General features: G+C 34.6%; 2 protein-coding genes across 2 annotated transcripts; one reads left to right on the forward strand and one right to left on the reverse strand.

Moving 5' to 3' along the window:
- Positions 1-315: 315 nt before the first annotated feature.
- Positions 316-5,018, forward strand: LOC110696497 (sulfate transporter 1.2-like). Its single transcript, XM_021873791.1, has 13 exons — positions 316-873; positions 972-1,020; positions 1,131-1,338; positions 1,431-1,611; positions 1,713-1,778; positions 1,869-1,982; positions 2,083-2,199; positions 2,617-2,743; positions 2,872-3,158; positions 3,262-3,452; positions 3,956-4,041; positions 4,144-4,220; positions 4,547-5,018. Exons 1-13 carry the CDS (start codon positions 532-534, stop codon positions 4,688-4,690), a joined length of 1,989 nt encoding a protein of 662 aa, XP_021729483.1. The 5' UTR covers positions 316-531; the 3' UTR covers positions 4,691-5,018.
- Positions 5,019-6,776: 1,758 nt separating this feature from the next.
- Positions 6,777-16,815, reverse strand: LOC110696498 (tRNA modification GTPase MnmE-like). Its single transcript, XM_021873792.1, has 10 exons — positions 16,372-16,815; positions 16,005-16,300; positions 13,584-13,722; positions 12,439-12,560; positions 12,148-12,351; positions 11,441-11,500; positions 10,192-10,330; positions 9,408-9,526; positions 9,021-9,242; positions 6,777-7,364 (listed from the first exon to the last, which is right to left on the reverse strand). Exons 1-10 carry the CDS (start codon positions 16,616-16,618, stop codon positions 7,170-7,172), a joined length of 1,743 nt encoding a protein of 580 aa, XP_021729484.1. The 5' UTR covers positions 16,619-16,815; the 3' UTR covers positions 6,777-7,169.
- Between the last annotated feature and the right edge of the window lie 552 nt (positions 16,816-17,367).

Consider the following 17,367-nt stretch of genomic DNA (forward strand, 5'->3'; position numbering starts at 1 on the left):
TTAGGTCAACACTATTCATCTTGATCTAAAATGAGCTTAAATGCTAAGCAATAGAGAATATGTTAACCAATGACAGTAATGTGACTAATGTCTGGTTCTTGTTAAATTAGAAAGTGTGTACAATCAATTATTAAGTTCGGAATTTTTATCCTCCTACCGCGGTCTAATTAGTCTAATAGTACTGTTTTTTTTCAATGTTACATTTTTCTGATCCACCCATTTTTTTAAGTTTGAAAATTCTTCAAGCCAAAATGTAGACTTTTGACTAGTTATTCTTTGACAGAACTTATAAAGCTCAGAGACCCTCTTGATCTTTTGCAATTTGTAGTATACTCCAATCAATCACTTTCTCCAGCTTAGCTGAATTTCTTTGTTTTCTAGTTCTTCTTGTACTTGTTTGCTTTCTTTTTCTCTCTTTAGCATACTTTTCATACTAATATTCTTAAGCAACTCTTCTACTATGAATGTTACATGTTACAGATTTAAATTGCATTAGCACCATCCCTTTTTGTTGTTCTCCCAAACACTTCAATGGCTAATCTTCCAACAAATGGAGAGGCCGATACCAAAGAGATCGATATGGCTAGCCTGCCATCCTCTAAGCGTCATAACCAAAACCCAGACTTAGATCACCACAAAGTCGGTGTTCCATCTAAGCAGAACTTGTTCAAGGAGTTCACTAACACCGTGAAAGAGACATTCTTTGCTGATGATCCTTTACGACATTTCAAAGATCAGTCTAAGTCCAGGAAGTTCATTCTCGGTCTTCATGCTGTCTTCCCTATACTTGACTGGGGCCGAGGATATAATCTCAAGAAGTTCAGAGGAGACCTCATTTCCGGCCTCACTATTGCCAGTCTCTGCATCCCTCAGGTATGCAAAAAATATTCATTTTTTGTAACTCATTGTTAAGAAATGATATCTAAGTGTAATTTTGCATGTGTTACAATCTTGGTTTTCCGGTGTAACAGGATATTGGATATTCGAAACTTGCAAACCTCGACCCTGAGTATGGACTATGTATGCTCTACTACTACTACTACAGTTTGTGTTTAGGACTATAATTAGTATCATAAAATGTGATATTTATTACTTATACCCTGTTGTTTATATGCTGTAAACTAATGCAGACTCCAGCTTTGTACCCCCATTGATATATGCTTGCATGGGTAGTTCAAGAGATATCGCCATTGGACCGGTAGCTGTCGTTTCTCTTTTACTAGGGACTCTGATTCAGAATGAAATCGATCCTACTAAAAATCCCGTGGAGTATAGAAGGCTTGCATTCACTGCAACATTTTTTGCAGGGATCACTCAAATGACCCTCGGATTTTTCAGGTCTGATATACACTCTTCTGTTATTTATTGATTTTATTTTTGTACATATAACTAGTGTAACATATAATTCACCTTTTTTTTCATGGCTTCAGATTAGGATTCTTAATCGACTTCCTATCCCACGCGGCTATTGTTGGTTTCATGGGTGGAGCTGCTATTACAATCGCGTTGCAACAGCTTAAAGGATTTCTTGGGATCAAGGGCAAGCACTTTACAAAGAATTCAGATATAATATCAGTCTTAAAGTCAGTTTTCAGGTCCATCCATCACGGGGTAAATTCTAGTTATCTATAGTTAAGCTCAAATAATTCTCGTACATACTACTATACAATTAGTCTAATTGACTAATTATATCTATTTTTCGCTACTTGAAGTGGAACTGGCAGACGATACTGATAGGATCAGTCTTTCTGGCCTTTCTTCTTTTCGCTAAGATGATCGTAAGAACTACACTTAATTCAATTTTACCTGTTGTCTTTCTCTATTTCATTGTAAGATTTTCTTGACTTTGGATCAAATCTAATCTTCAGGGAAAGAAAAACAAGAAACTGTTTTGGGTGCCAGCAATTGCTCCATTGATCTCAGTCATTCTATCCACTTTTTTCGTGTTTATAACTCATGCAGAAAAGAAAGGAGTAGCAATTGTAAGCTACCTTTCCTCTCTTATCTCTTGTAATATACAGAAAAGAGCGGGAATTTAATTTTAAAAAACATTGATTTGATTAAATATTATTTCGGCTGTAGGTGAATCATATAGAAAAAGGACTTAACCCATCATCGGTGCATCTATTATATTTATCTGGAGATAATCTTCTGAGAGGTTTCAAAATTGGCTCTGTGGCTGGTATGATAGCACTAACTGTAAGTCATCCTCCTCAATGCACTGATCATTTCTCTTGTTATTGTAATATATGAAATAAAGACTGTTGACAATTGCCTTATATATAGCTATTTTTGAGAATAACTAAATCATTTTTTGCATATAATTGCAAGTACTTAAAATTGTCAAATTCACATTACTAGAGTGTTGGCCCTCAATAGTAATCATCATTTTCACTTTTGATTTACAAATTCGTGAGAATTGGATGGTGAAGTTAGGTTATATTAAGCTTTCAGATCACTTTAATCAAAGAAAGTATTTTAATTGATTTCAATACATTTTATAAGGTAATTTTTATTTTTTTTTATTTTTGTTTGGAAGTGGTATACACAAGGTGTTTCGGGAATTGTCCCTTTTTAATGTCTGTTGAAAGAATTCCTTGTAACATTTTTTTGCAGGAAGCCACAGCAATAGGAAGAACATTTGCAGCTATGAAGGACTACCAACTAGATGGAAACAAAGAAATGGTAGCTTTAGGGGCGATGAATGTTGTCGGATCAATGACTTCCTGCTATGTTGCAACTGGTAATTACATGAATGCTTAAGATTTGAAGCTAACAGAATTTATATGATCAGTTAAATGTTTTTTTTCCTGATATTAATAAAATTTTGATGATAAGTAATCATCTGATATATATGCTTATGTCTTGCAGGATCCTTTTCTCGATCTGCAGTGAATTACATGGCAGGCTGTCAAACTGCAGTCTCTAACATCGTTATGTCAGTCATCGTGTTCCTAACTCTGTTGTTTATAACACCTCTTTTTAAGTATACCCCAAACGCCATTCTTGCTTCCATCATCATATCTGCCGTCATCAACCTTATTGATTACGAGGCTGCTATTCTGATATGGAAGATTGATAAATTCGACTTTGTTGCATGTATGGGTGCCTTTTTTGGTGTGATATTCGCATCTGTTGAGATTGGTCTTTTGATCGCGGTATGGGTTTTTAAAGATTTTATGCTTTTTTTTTTACTCTGTTAGCTTCTGTTGTGAGTTTTTTTGCTAAATTAATTTTGCTTTTCATGGTGTGACCATACAGGTAGTTATATCCTTTGCCAAAATCCTCTTGCAAGTTACTAGGCCAAGGACTGCACTCCTGGGCAATCTCCCAGGTACGACGATTTACAGAAATCTTCAGCAGTATCCTGAAGCAGCTGATGTTCCTGGTATATTGGTTATTAGAGTTGATTCGGCTATCTACTTCTCCAACTCAAATTACATAAAGGAGAGGTAATTTCTGAGTTATATTCTCTGTTTTTATATTTTTGTTTAGATATTTCACTTCATTCTTTCTTGCCAAAAATAACTTAAATAATCAATAAGGTTGATTGAAACTATTCGTCGTGCTACCCTAATCCAAACGTCCTTAAAATTTTCATTAGAATGATAGCTAAAGGAACAACCACACTATAAAAATACTTGTTTACATTATCCTTTTTGATCTTTATGCATTAAGAGTATATAAAAATTTCTCTATCTTTTGTATTCCTTTTTTTATCTTTTATTGAAAAAGACTAATCATTCTACAACTTGCAATCAGAATAATATCTAAAGTAAGAATTTCATATCATGGACATATTCTACAGGAACTGCTGAATAGTCTCATTATCAAAATTTTCGAGTCTAACATCTTTGGTCTCGAATGAACTTCTGATATCATCTGCACAGGAGTTGTAATTTGAGGCAGAGTAGTCTGGTTTCTCAAAGATTTATGTCTGGTTTTTGTGGTGCAGGATATTGAGATGGTTAGTCGATGAGGAAGAGAAGAGGAAAAAGCTGTACAGACCGAGGATACAGTTTCTAATCGTCGAGATGTCACGTAAGTTATTTAGTATGTTGATTAATAGAAGATTGATCACTGCAAATGAAATTTTAACTAAAACACAATAAATAATTTTTTTTCTTTGATGGGTTGATGCAGCTGTCACCGACATTGATACCAGTGGCATCCATGCTTTAGAAGAGTTGCACAAAAGTCTAGAGAAAAGAAATATTCAGGTAAACAAGGCTTGGTTAAACTAAACCTACCAAATTCGATCTGTACTCGAAACTAAATGACCCAACTCAAATTGATAAGTAATAGGACTAAAACTGATACATTATTCTTAATAAACTAATCTGAGCAACCTTTGAGTTACACCTAAACAAAATGAGTCATCATTTAAGTACGAGCTGAGCTGAATGACTCGTTTACTACCTCTACTTATGACATATTCGTCTAGATATGTCTTAGAGAATATAACAAGTCATAAATGTAAATTTATACTAGCAGAATTTACTACTAAAGTACACTGACATGCTTCTTTGGCATTCTGTTCATGCAGCTTGCATTGGCAAATCCAGGGCCAGTGGTAATCGAGAAGCTACATGCATCCGATTTTACATCCTTAATAGGGGAAGATAACATCTATCTAACAGTCGCGCATGCTGTTCATTCATGTTCTCCAAGAGTAATCGAAGAGGCTTGATTATATGAGAACCGGTATTTCTAAAAGTTGTATGGGGTTGATTCGACTTGAATGTATGTATGAGTTTGTGTCATTGTGTGTATGTTTAATCCGTATAAAGTGATGATTACGTCGTAATAAACTGGGTAATTGTTGGATCATCATCCACTTACCCCTATATCGAGTTCTAAGCAGAGGAATTCAACAAGTATGTTTGATTGCATCATACAAAACAACCCCTTTAGCTTTTAGGGTAATGTGTGTGTACAGGAATGTATATGATACAAGAAAATGTTAATCCATTTTCTAATGTAATGTGATATTAGCAATTTGTCATTTCATGTGATTTGAATATTTAATCTATGATTACTTTAGGTCCAAATTTCAGCCATGGACCATATATGCAATTTATTTATATATTGGAACAAATAAAAATCTCTGAGATTTAAATTTTGTAATTACAATTTTATATACTTTCTTGTAATTTGGATGTGCAATTTTGTGGTCAAGTTATTAAGAATAGGGCTACAAAGTTATGGTTAATTTACATTAACACTTAAGTAAACGAAAGAAAGAACCATATGAAATTATGAATACACATTATAGTACAAGTCATAAGCAAGTTCGAAGTTCCTTAGGAGCTGGTGAGAAGCATTGAATTCATGATTTTATATGGTTTTTACAAACATTGTAAATGCCCAATTATTATTCCGATTTAATCTTGCTTCATCTTATGTACTCTTAACGAACTTTTGATTACCATTTGTCCAAACTTTAATCAACTAAGCTAGTTGATCATCCATATACATAGAAGCTATTTAAGTCTCGATAAAAAACATTTGCTTTCTTATTTTTCTATGCAAAACTAATAATATGTACTCCCTCTGTCCCTTATTTTTTGCCTCATTTGACTTTTTACGGTCTCCAAGACGTGACCTTAAACATATATATCTCTATTTATATACACGTAAATATTATAAAAACTTGATATTAATAAAATATACTATTAGACAATTCTAACAAGATCCCACATGAATTTATTATCACTTATAGATTAACGACAATCCATGGTCAAAGTTATAAAAATCTGACCCATATATTTGCAATGGAGCAAAAAATAAGGGACGAAGGGAGCGGTACATCAATGTCGCATACCACTTGTTTGAAAAAAAAAAATGCGTACGTTGGAAGATTCTTAAGGGTCAACAAAAAAATTGCACCTTTGAAGTTTTGATAGGTAAAATTGATGTGACATTATGACATGATTTTCAATCTACAATCTCTCCACTTGAAAAACTCTCAACTGTATGTCAAAATGATACAAGTACTAATTTTAATGGCCTAAACTTATCGAGTAAAAACCTTTGAACTGGTGATACTAAATTTTCCGTTTAAATTTTTATCATCTCGTATAAACTATAATATTAATTTTTTTTTTCTCAAAAATAGATTCCTAAATTGCGGTAATACAGCAAACTAGTGTAAATCTGACGAGAAAATTAAGATCTTCTGAGTCATAAACTATATTCAGCACAAAAAAGTCAAGAAAAAAGAATGGTGAAGACTATTGAGTAATGCAATAATGCAACCTCCAAACTTTTTCAAATAGAAGATTGGACTTTCAGAGCTAAAATTGATAAGGAGCAATTTCATCTTATAATCTGGAAGTCAAGGAAATGGTGCTTGTATGAAATCCAGCTGATATTAGATGAGTACATCAATAATATTTGAATATTTTGTTTAATTAATTGTCACATTTGTTAAATTAATAAACAAGGTCGAAATTAATCTTAGTCTTGTTTAATTAATGAGTCAAGCTTAAACTAATTCATGTTCGACTTACTTATGTTAGACTGTTAGTGAACAACTTGTTTAAGTTCATTGTATGTTTGTTTATGTTTCATTATAAGTATTTAAAACTTGTTCGAACTTGAATAAATATGTAACGTTTTAAAAATTATTTTAACATATTTGTATAATCCGTTGAAGGCAAATTATAAATTCTAATTATAAACTGTGAATGTATTCAAAGAAGTAATTTTTTTGGAACATGTCAAAATAGATGTGAGACAATTAATTGAGGTTTATGGATTTGCAAACCTAATTGTCAAGATGCTGTATTTCTTGCTCAAAAAGTATAAGGGATAACATGATTATTAAGACTGCATCAAACTAGAACAATACTGAGAGAGAATAAGGTCTTTGGTATTGACATTTACACTGCAGAAAGAAAGTCTAAATGGTGTAACCTCTCAGCCGAAATCACAGACCACAACCACTGCACCCCTCTTACCCACCAAACAAAGGAAAAAATTGAGGGGCAAAAGAAACTACCCTCTTTCAGCCCTCTCTTTGTCAGAACACCTTTTCTAATCTTTAACTTAGCACACTACCACCAATATACCATACCCTACTGCAGTAGCCGGTAGTGTCTCTTATCAAGGCTTACTACCTAGGGTGGCTAAGGAGAACTTAAGGGCACAAACATGGAGAGAGCTATTTATTTACCGATGCAAAACTTACTGAAGATACTTGATAAAACTTCTTCAGAGATGTCATCGCCACTAATCTGGCCTAGAGCCAATGCTGCTTCTCTCAAATCAATTGTCCAAAAATCCAATGGCAGTTCTTCTTCCATTGATGTTTTTAACCTCAATAAAGCCTCTTTGGCACGTACCAACTGCTCACATTGTCTCTGTTGACAATGCAACAATCTCAGTTAGATCATCAAACGAATGTCAATTGATTTAACATGTAAAGATAAAATACAAGCAGCTAACGTAGAAATATTTAAAGATACATATTTTAGCAGCCAACAGAGCAGTATTATGCCAGAACAGGTGTATAACAAGCATGAAAGATACAACGATTGCGCTTGTAGTAACCAGTGGAGCCATGCAGGTAGGAAAAAACCTGAACTGTCCATTAAGCAATCAAGCTAGGAGACAGACTGCCCCAGGTGGGACATTTTATTGTCAGTTGAATTAAATAGCTAATAAATTATTCGGTCCAAAAGGTCAGCCAGGCATAATATCAAAAGATTCGCTAAGTACAGACAACTCATAGTTCCATGCCAAGATTGAGCCCATGCCAATTAATGCCAAAATTGTGCAAGGTCATTCCAGGCAAAATGTATCTTCACTTTCGAGATTTGGTAAGGCCACTTGATTTGAATTTGCAAGGTACAAAAGAAAAAAGACTAGAATGCATAGGATAAAATAAAAAAGGTTTCCTGGGTTTGGATTTCAAATTTAGTGAAGGGCTTTGAATATTAACTAGTTTTATCTATCTAAATAATTAAGATCACCTGTTCAGTTCCTTTTTTACCAAAAACATAGCCTTAAGTTTCAATAACAAGGAAAAGGCTGACCCTTTAAATTAATATCACAAGCACATATATTACAAGCTATTAAACTACAACATACCAAATCAGTCATGAGAAGTTTTCTTGCCATCACTATTATTACAAGTTGGAAAATTGGTCAGAGAAAGGCTTTACGGGTTTGAGAGCCAAAGCAGATTTAATGGAGAAAATTTCTACTTCTACATACTGGTTTCATTGATGCAGAACATTAACAGAGCCAAGGCAGTTCACCCTATAAAATGTTAGTTGAAAGAATGACCAAAGGGCTAGCAAACCACCAGCACTATTATCAACTTCATGATAGCATTTATCAACCGTCATGGTGGATGTAGCAATAGCGCTGGGCAGTGACACACAATAGTTTTCTGTGTACATTGTGTTAGTTGCTGTCAGTAACACAATCTTTAAAGCGTATTTTTACATCAGATCTAAGTTCCAGTATTTCAAATCTATAGCAAATTGCTAATCCTTGATTTCATATGGGTCTTTTTGGGCCGACAGAGGTGGTACATTCATTTAGGACACGTTGCAAGCTTTTACAGATGCTGTCTTGTAGTAAATACGAAAGGGAATGAAAAAGAGAAGCAATGCCAAAGGAGGATTTCATATGGGACTTTTTGGACCAAGAGAGGTGGTACATTCATTGAGGCATATTTCAAGCTTTTGCAGATGTTGTCTTGTAGTAAATATGAAAGGGAGTGAAAAACAGCACTGAAGCCAAAAGAGAGGAAGTAAAGCATTTTCTAAATAATTTTCCTCATCAGGTGGTGATGAGTGCGAGTATAGGGGATGGAATCTTTCCAAGTGAATCCTTACTTTGAAGAGGTTGAAATTACACACCAACAAGATACAACATTATTTCCATATTCTACATCCTTGTTCCCCCATCCATCTTGGCTACCTTCTATGAGCTAGGAAGGAGGTGGTAAACCAAAGGTAAAGAACAATGCAGAGTTAATATAATATGATAAACTAAAGGTAGCTAACCTGGTTTATAGTCCATTTTCGCCCCCCAGAAGTAATGCTGTTGAGACCCACGACCTCTGATACTGCCCTCTCCAGATCTTCGAGTCCTTCACCAGTGACAGCACATGTAGATATACACCTAGCAAAAAGATGATCATCGACATTGAAGCTTTCAGCACATGCAGCTGGAAGACAATCTATCTTGTTGATGACAAGGATCATTGGTGTAAAAGATCTCATATCCTGTTATTTGCACAAAAAAGGAAAAGCAACAACTCACAATCAAGTATGAATTAATAACAAGTGCAGAAAATAACAGAGCATTATGGATAGTTACAGTTTGCAAAACAAGCTGGAAGACATTTCGTGAATTACCACATTGGTGTATTAAATAGTTTAGAGAGAGACCTTAGCAGATTGAATTCTACTCAGAAGCCTGTTATCATCCATTGTCCAACCATCAGCAGCACTAATTGTCATAATAATGACATCAGCACCCAAGGCAGCAACTTCAGATCTCTCTACCCCTGCAACCAAAAATTTCAAAACAAGTTAACGCAGCCCAATATTTTAAACCATTTAGACGGCAGAATTCCTACTCTATAATTTAGGAGGCTAATCAAATAGAACTAAATTCTGTTTAGTTGGCTGAGTTTTTATTTATTTATTAATTAATTTTTATTTATCATTTTTTTTTTTTTTTATAACTCGTCAATGGCTGATCCACACATAGATTTCTATAAATGTATCTAACAGAGCCAGCTCAAGCACTCAGCATTTTGCAAAAAATAAGTCCTCAGCCCATTAAATGAACAAGGAAACAAGACACACAACCATCAGTGCCAAAGCTGTTACCACTTACCAGCATCGCAGTCTTCTTATTTCTGTAACAAGTTTTCCAACGCATTTTTTTTTCTATCCAAGTCAATGGATCAAAAAATATGCACATACATTTCAAGTTGACTACAATCAACATACATTAATTTAAGAGCTTTCATAGTAATGAATCCAACAAAGAGATTGGATTAGGCCATACATAACCCGCAAACGCTAAAAAAAAACAACAACACACACATGTACAGATGTACTTTGTATTGATATTCTCTTTTAATTTCAAGACCAAATAGTACAGACAATATCCATCTAGCTACACTGTTAAGCTACTGTCATAAAATAGAATAGATGCGCTTACCAATTTTTTCCACAATATCTTCAGTTTCCCGAATTCCAGCAGTATCAAGCAGGGTAACAGGGATTCCTTGAACAGTAATACTGGCTTCAACAACATCCCGAGTTGTCCCAGCAATTTCAGTGACTATAGCTCTCTCACTCTGCATGCTAATAAGGAATTAAGCCATGTAATTCCAATCAGTTTAGCATGAAACATAACAGATTACCAAATCAAAAGAGGAGATGAATCAAAGAACGCTCATAAGTGTACTCAAATCACTCACCCCAAAAAAAATATGTAAAATCATTAAATAACCCTACAAAAAGGACATAATATTTGAGTAGCATTCATGCCTGGTTACATATATCCCTAAGCTATAAGTTTAAAACTTGAGTTACAAAATTACCACCTCATCCAACATAGAAAACTACAAATGCTCAGCCAGCATACATATTTGCATCCTCAACATTACTTTGAATGGAACCTCGTTGGGAGGTTCAGTTATTTATTTTTTTCCCAGAACCAAGATGAATTGATTAAGAGATCATACAGCTTCTCAAAGTCAAATTTATAGAAACACATCTTATGAGCCATTACAATCAACAACGCCACCAACATCAAACACCTTGTACAGATCCCTAACATCTTACAAGAGTAAAGCATGCATGATAACATAACTTTTTCAAAATTTCATTATTGATTCAAGATGAAAGGTAATATCTCCTCTGTGGCTCTGACTCTTAGTTATTGTAACATACCCTTTTGGAAAGCTTTTTCTCCCTACTTAATTTCTAAAACTAGGAGTGCTAGCTAATAGGTGGATTTGTGGAACAGCTAAAGCTCAGACAAAAGTAAGTTGTAAAAGTTTGTATTTGTAAAACAAAAATCAATCTGAATAATATTTTACATTTTACTCAATGAATTTTATTCAGAACACAGAGATCCACATTAATGTAAATTTATGTTCTTAAAGGTCTTTTGAATTTCTTATAGAGCTTCTTTATAGCTAGTTTGAACATCAAATTTAAAAATTCAAACATATTGCACATTAAAATTTGAAATATGAGATATTTATTGGAGAAAAAGATTGTAGATCCAAACAAGCAGTCAAAAGCATAAAATTTAACCTAATCTTGTTACTTTTCAACATGGGGAAAGAAATCATGTCATCCATACACTACTCAATTTTTAACCCCAAATACAGTAGCAAGAATTATCATGAATGTGGAGGCATAGTTCATTAGATGGGCAAAGAATCTGTTTTGTGTACCTTGCTCCAAGCGTTCAGAAGGCTTGACTTTCCCACATTAGGCCTGCCGACAATCGCAATCTGCAAACAGTTTGCAAATATAATTTCATCAACTGCAGAAAAATGGAAAAAAGTGATAAAGTAATGTTGTAACTCCTGTAAGCCTGTAGCTATAATCAGAAGCTCGGAACTAAATTATGCTTTCAATACTTATATTGAGGGAAAGCTATGCCTTTTATGTATTTGACCAAAACAGGATACATATTTGTGAAGGCATTAATCATCAACTACTGAAATTGGTAAATAATATATATGGTCTAAGCAAGGTGAGGTAATTAAAACATATAGCAGAGAAACTAAGACTTTTCTAATATAAACATTTGAAACAAAATCACTAACAGAAACCCAAGCTTTAGGAGTTACTCCATATCAGGTCAGTAGGTCACTGCCAAGTGGAGTTTTTTATATTATTGAACAGATAAAAGGAAACTCCTATATTACAAACATGTGACAGTAACGTTGATTCATAGCAATCATAGGTTACAGTGAAGATAGAAACACCCTGATCATTCATCACAAAATTTTCAAAAAGATTGATGTAAAAGATACTACTAGTCTTTTCAGGAGAAGGGGGGGGGGGGGGGGGGAAACAAGACATTAAGTATTTTACACAGATTATGAAGAATTGAATGTCAGCCCCTAACTTTTGCTGAAAAGCAAATTATCACCTGCAGTCCTGATTGTAGAAGCTTGTCATAGTTGGCAGTTTCCAGTGCCTTTTGTACATCTTCTACCATAGCATGTATTTTATTTCTAGTTGATAGCAAGTCCAAAGGCGGCATTTCATCCTCAAAATCAAGACGCGCCTCAATTTCACAAAGTAATTCTATGCATTGCTTTCGGATTGATTTGACAAGATGTGAGAAACCCCCCTGTCAAAAGCATTACAATAATTTGTAACAATATTCAGAAAGAAAAAGAATTCACAATAGAAGAATATTCTAATACTTGAACCATACCTGGATCCCAGCTAGTGCTGCATCAGCAGCGCCCACGGAATTTGCTGTTATCAGCTTCCCCACATTTTCTGCTTGGGTGAGATCCAAGCGACCATTTAGAAAAGTACGAAGAGTAAACTCGCCTGACAAAGAGAACAAAGAAATTTTCAGGGACAGCATATTGAAATCAGATGTCCCTGAAACTGTAAGGAGATCACTTTAAAGATGAGCAATCATTATATCCTCCGTCCCTGAATAAAAGCCCCATTTCTCCCAAAATTTGTGTTATAGAATAGAAATTCCTCATTTGGGTGGGGTCCATCTTCAGTTTTAATCAACAATACTCCTTTAACCCCACTATATTTTCTCCCACCTCTACTGAAAACAATAAACTATTCCGACCAGGCCACTAACTTTATTTTTGTTAAAGTTTAATCAACAATACCCGGCTACAATTCCTCTCCTAAATCCAGGAGAAATGGGGCTCTTATTAAGGGCCGGGAGAGTAATAATGCTTTGGTGGAACTTTTGATAGTATATTTAAAATCCAGATATACAAGATACTTAAAGCCCCATAAGTCCATAACCTTTTATCATTAATAAGAGAATTGTAAATCTAGAGATAAGAACACACATCAACACACCGCGATCACCCCTGTGGTTTTTTTTTTTTTTCTCCCTATGATTCGTACACCTTCCTCAAAAGAGGTCAAGCAAATCAAGGATCATATCAACCTTTACAAATAAACAAGTGAGACATATGAACATGTACTTTAGCTATCCTTTTTTCTGAACAACTCCCAGTTCCTGCAGATAAGCTAATCTCATCTAGTCATCTTGATATTATCATAAAAGCTCCCCCTTAAGACTGGATATGCAGTCTGTGTCACCTCTGGGAGAATTGAAATTCCATTATCATAAAAGCTCCCCCTCAAAACAACCCCACTTATATCAAACTTGGGTCATGTGAGCAAAACATAAATTGGTTGCAGATTGTTACTTCATGATGTTCAACAATTTAACAATTGGCTTCGGATGTCATGACTATCATCAGCTCATCACTGACCTATGAACTAATTGATAATTTGATTACAGAAAGCAACAAAGAAAAGAAAGATCTTGCAGCAGAATGACAAATATTACTTTTAAACTGACAAAGTTCACACCTGGTTCAGCAAGTCTTGCACCGGCATCTAAACAAGCTCTCAGCACACGACGAAGACATACTTCACTACCATGGCACTGGAGCTCAATCACATCCTCACGAGTGTATGATCTTGGAGCCAGCATAGGAACCACTATAACCTAGCAAAAATCCATTTCTATCTTAAGATAGCCTGCTTACTCACATACAACAGATAACAGAGCATGCTTAAAGCCTCAATGTGAAGTTATATAGGCTTAAAATACTCCCTTTGTTCCACTATGAACTTTACTTTATTCCTATTTTGAGAGAGAGTATCTATAAAACTTTACTCCTAATTGGAACAGGTTCTCCTCTCTAAAATATACAGCAGTAAAGAAAGCATGTGGACCCAGTGTTTACATTATTTTTTCCTCTTGGATAAAATTGTGTGTTTACGATAAGTGAATACTTTTTAAAAATGGAACAGAGGGAGTAGCTAGGAGAAACAACAAAATTTTACGCACCATTCCGCTAAATGAGGAAATGGGAAAGAAAGAAATGGGAAAAGAAGGAAAAATTGCTTAGATTTAAAACTTGGGAACAATCCAATCCGACATGGCTATAAAGAGATTAATATTTATCCTCTCCTTATCTATTAGATTATGGCATATCTAATTTTATGTATACTAGGAAAGATGACAACTGTTTTCCGAATTCCTAAAATAATAGATATGACTATTAATTACGAACAGCGGTAATATAATTTTTGGTGAGTACTTTGAGAACATTACTAATTTGGCTTGCGTTTAAACATATTTTCAGAAAATTATTCACATCAAACATTCCAGCCACAAGTGGTTATAAAAAACTAAATGCGCTTTTAGAGGAGGTTTAGAGCAAGAAAATCATAGACAACCTTGTGCTCGCCAAACAAAGAGGATGTCACCAAGTAATCCTCAAAAATGATATAAGAAACTCAACATTTAAGCTTATGCCAATAAAATTTTCCATTAATTATATTGGGAATTAATCAACACCTGTATGCCAATATTGGTGGGTCTACGAAAGCTGAAATCTCCTGACTAGCAGCTTTATACACTGTATTTAAAACTAAATTGCCGAATTCCAATACTACTAAAACAACATCAAATCCTTATTCCTAAAAGGATAGGGTCAGTTGCATGAACCAATAATTTAATCTCTCGTAATCATCCACTGAGATTTTCTTCCTCCATTCTATCTAGTGCTACAAGCTTTAGCAAACCCGTTTATTTATTAAATCCATCCATCCAAGTTATCTTTAATATCCCCTTGACTTATAAAATACATAATGTCACAACTCTTCACTTTCCTAATAACGCTTGTTTGCTGTCAATGTCACACATACCTAAACAAACGCAGTGAGTTCTTCCATATCTTATCTTCATTATTGCTAGGCACTAGCGGCTCCAACTTTCCTACAAATATCCTAAGATTTAATTCTATCCCTCAAAGTGTTTCAATACATCCATCACAGCAACATGTTTTTAACACATTTCCTACAACACGACCTACACCCATCTTCTTAACATGATCTTTCTTAAATATCCAACTTTATGACCCATATAAAGCTAGTGTAAGGGCCTGATCTCCAGACATTGAGACTAGCCTTAGTCTTGTAAATTATATCTTGGTCCATTTCAAACCAAGATTCGTAAACCATCTACTAAGAGGTAATTTTTAAGAATCTTATGTCACTACATCCTCACTTGGCTGCCACATGATTTTAATTTTGTCTCCACCAATCCGACTTAGCATTAAAACCAGCATACTCCAATTTAGCATTATAAACCAGAAAATGTCTCATCCTATGATAAGACATTATCCACAAAATAGCAAAACGTTGGTATCTCATCTCACATAGATCTTGTTGCTTCATCTAACATTGTTTCAAAGGAAAAGGAATTATTACAGATCCTTGATATAGTCCAATAAATGAGAAACTCTATGTTACTTCATGAATCCTCACATTTGTTTCCACTTCTCGATACAAATCCCTTCTTCACTTACATTTCAATACTTTTCCTCATTAAACATCCAAACAAATTAAATGAAGTAATTTCCACTATTTTAATTTTCAATAGTGTTCTTCATTTCACTTTTCCATAGATATACACTTTGAAATGATTCCCAACTCAACATATAATCCTAAGCCAAATAACTTTCTATGAAATTTAAAAATAATTCAAACAGCACATGTTTGCTAACATTGGTAGGTCTACAAAAACAGAGATCCCAATTAGTAGCTTTAATGCTAAATAAAAAGCCAAACTTCCAATTCCAATAACTATGTTAACTGTTAATCCCTAACATTTCAAACAAAAGAAAAGTAGCAATTTCCACACTTTTCCTTCAAAATTACTTTTGCAATATATTCCCACATTAAATTGATTAAAAATATATACATAAATTACTTAATTACCTCATCAATAACATTGCCAAGATGATCCAAAACCACACCATATTCAACAACATGGCTTTTAGGCTGCCACAAACAACTACCCTCTTCTTCCTTCTTCTTCTTTCTCTCCTTCATTCGCCGAAACACCTTTCGAACAATCTCTACCGAAGACGGCCCCGATAACCTAACAATACCCACAGCGGCAGGAGGACCACCCATGGAAGTAACAATGGCAGCAATTGTACTCGAAACTGCCACATGGGTTTTCTCAAAAGACCCAGAAATCCGTTCATCATGCTTCAAAATCAGCAAATTCCCTGCAAAACTTACAAGAAATTGAGGTCAGAATCAAAACAATCAAAAAAGGAGATTCAAATCAAAGGGGTACCATTTGAAGAGGGGAAAGATTGAGAATTGAGAGCTTGAGTAGGGTTTAAGGAGGGTTTAGAGCAAATGGGTCTGCAGAGAAGAGGAAGTGAAGAAGAGGGTTTGGGAAGAAGAGAGAGAAATGGTGAGTGTGGAGGAAGCCAAGTACGATGGATGATGTTGAGTAGAGAACGAAGGGATGAGGGAAGAAGATGTGCCATTTTTTCTTGTTTTCTTTTGTGTAGCGGGAAACAATTGTACATGTCCATCGACTTGTGATGTACGACGGTATGAAGACCTGGCAAACGGGCGTTCGGGTCGGGTATGGGTTGGGTCAGTTCGGGTCGGGTCAATTTGGGTTTCGGGTTAGTTTCAAGTCAACGGTAAATTCGGGTTGGGTATCGGGTTAAATTCGGGTCAGGTTGAGTTCGGGTCGGCTCAATTTTCGTCTATGTCAATGTAGAAATTTGAGTAATAAAATATTATAGTTATCAATAAGTATAAAGTATAACAATTGTATATTAATAATATTTTCGTTAGACAATTACAATAGTACTATATACACAAGACTGTAGTGTTTCATACGTATGATCACTATCATTGATTAATGGGTCAAAAATTCAAATTAAATAAAGTGAATAGTGGAAAAAAAATTCAATGTAATACTTAAAAAAAGAAGCGAAGAGTAATAGTAATAATAACAATAACAAGTGTTCCTAATCAAATGGAACTCTTTATGAATTACAAGTACTAAATTGCACGCACATTTCAATAGTACTATACACACAATACTATAATGTTTAATTTAGATTATTTTCGATAATTGTTTATCCCGATAAAGTAATTATTCCCTAAATCAGTTAGGTCATTTTGAGTATTTATTAATCTTGGGTTGAGTCATTTCGGGTATAGTTCGGGTCGCTTTGGGTTTCAGGTTCGTACGGGTCGGGTCATTTCGGGTTTCGGGTCACTTCGAGTATCGGGTCGGGTCAATTTGGGTATCAGGTTAACTTGGGGT

This window comes from Chenopodium quinoa, unplaced genomic scaffold (genome assembly GCF_001683475.1).
Source record: "Chenopodium quinoa cultivar QQ74 unplaced genomic scaffold, ASM168347v1, whole genome shotgun sequence".
In the NCBI taxonomy this organism is placed as follows: domain Eukaryota; kingdom Viridiplantae; phylum Streptophyta; class Magnoliopsida; order Caryophyllales; family Amaranthaceae; genus Chenopodium; species Chenopodium quinoa.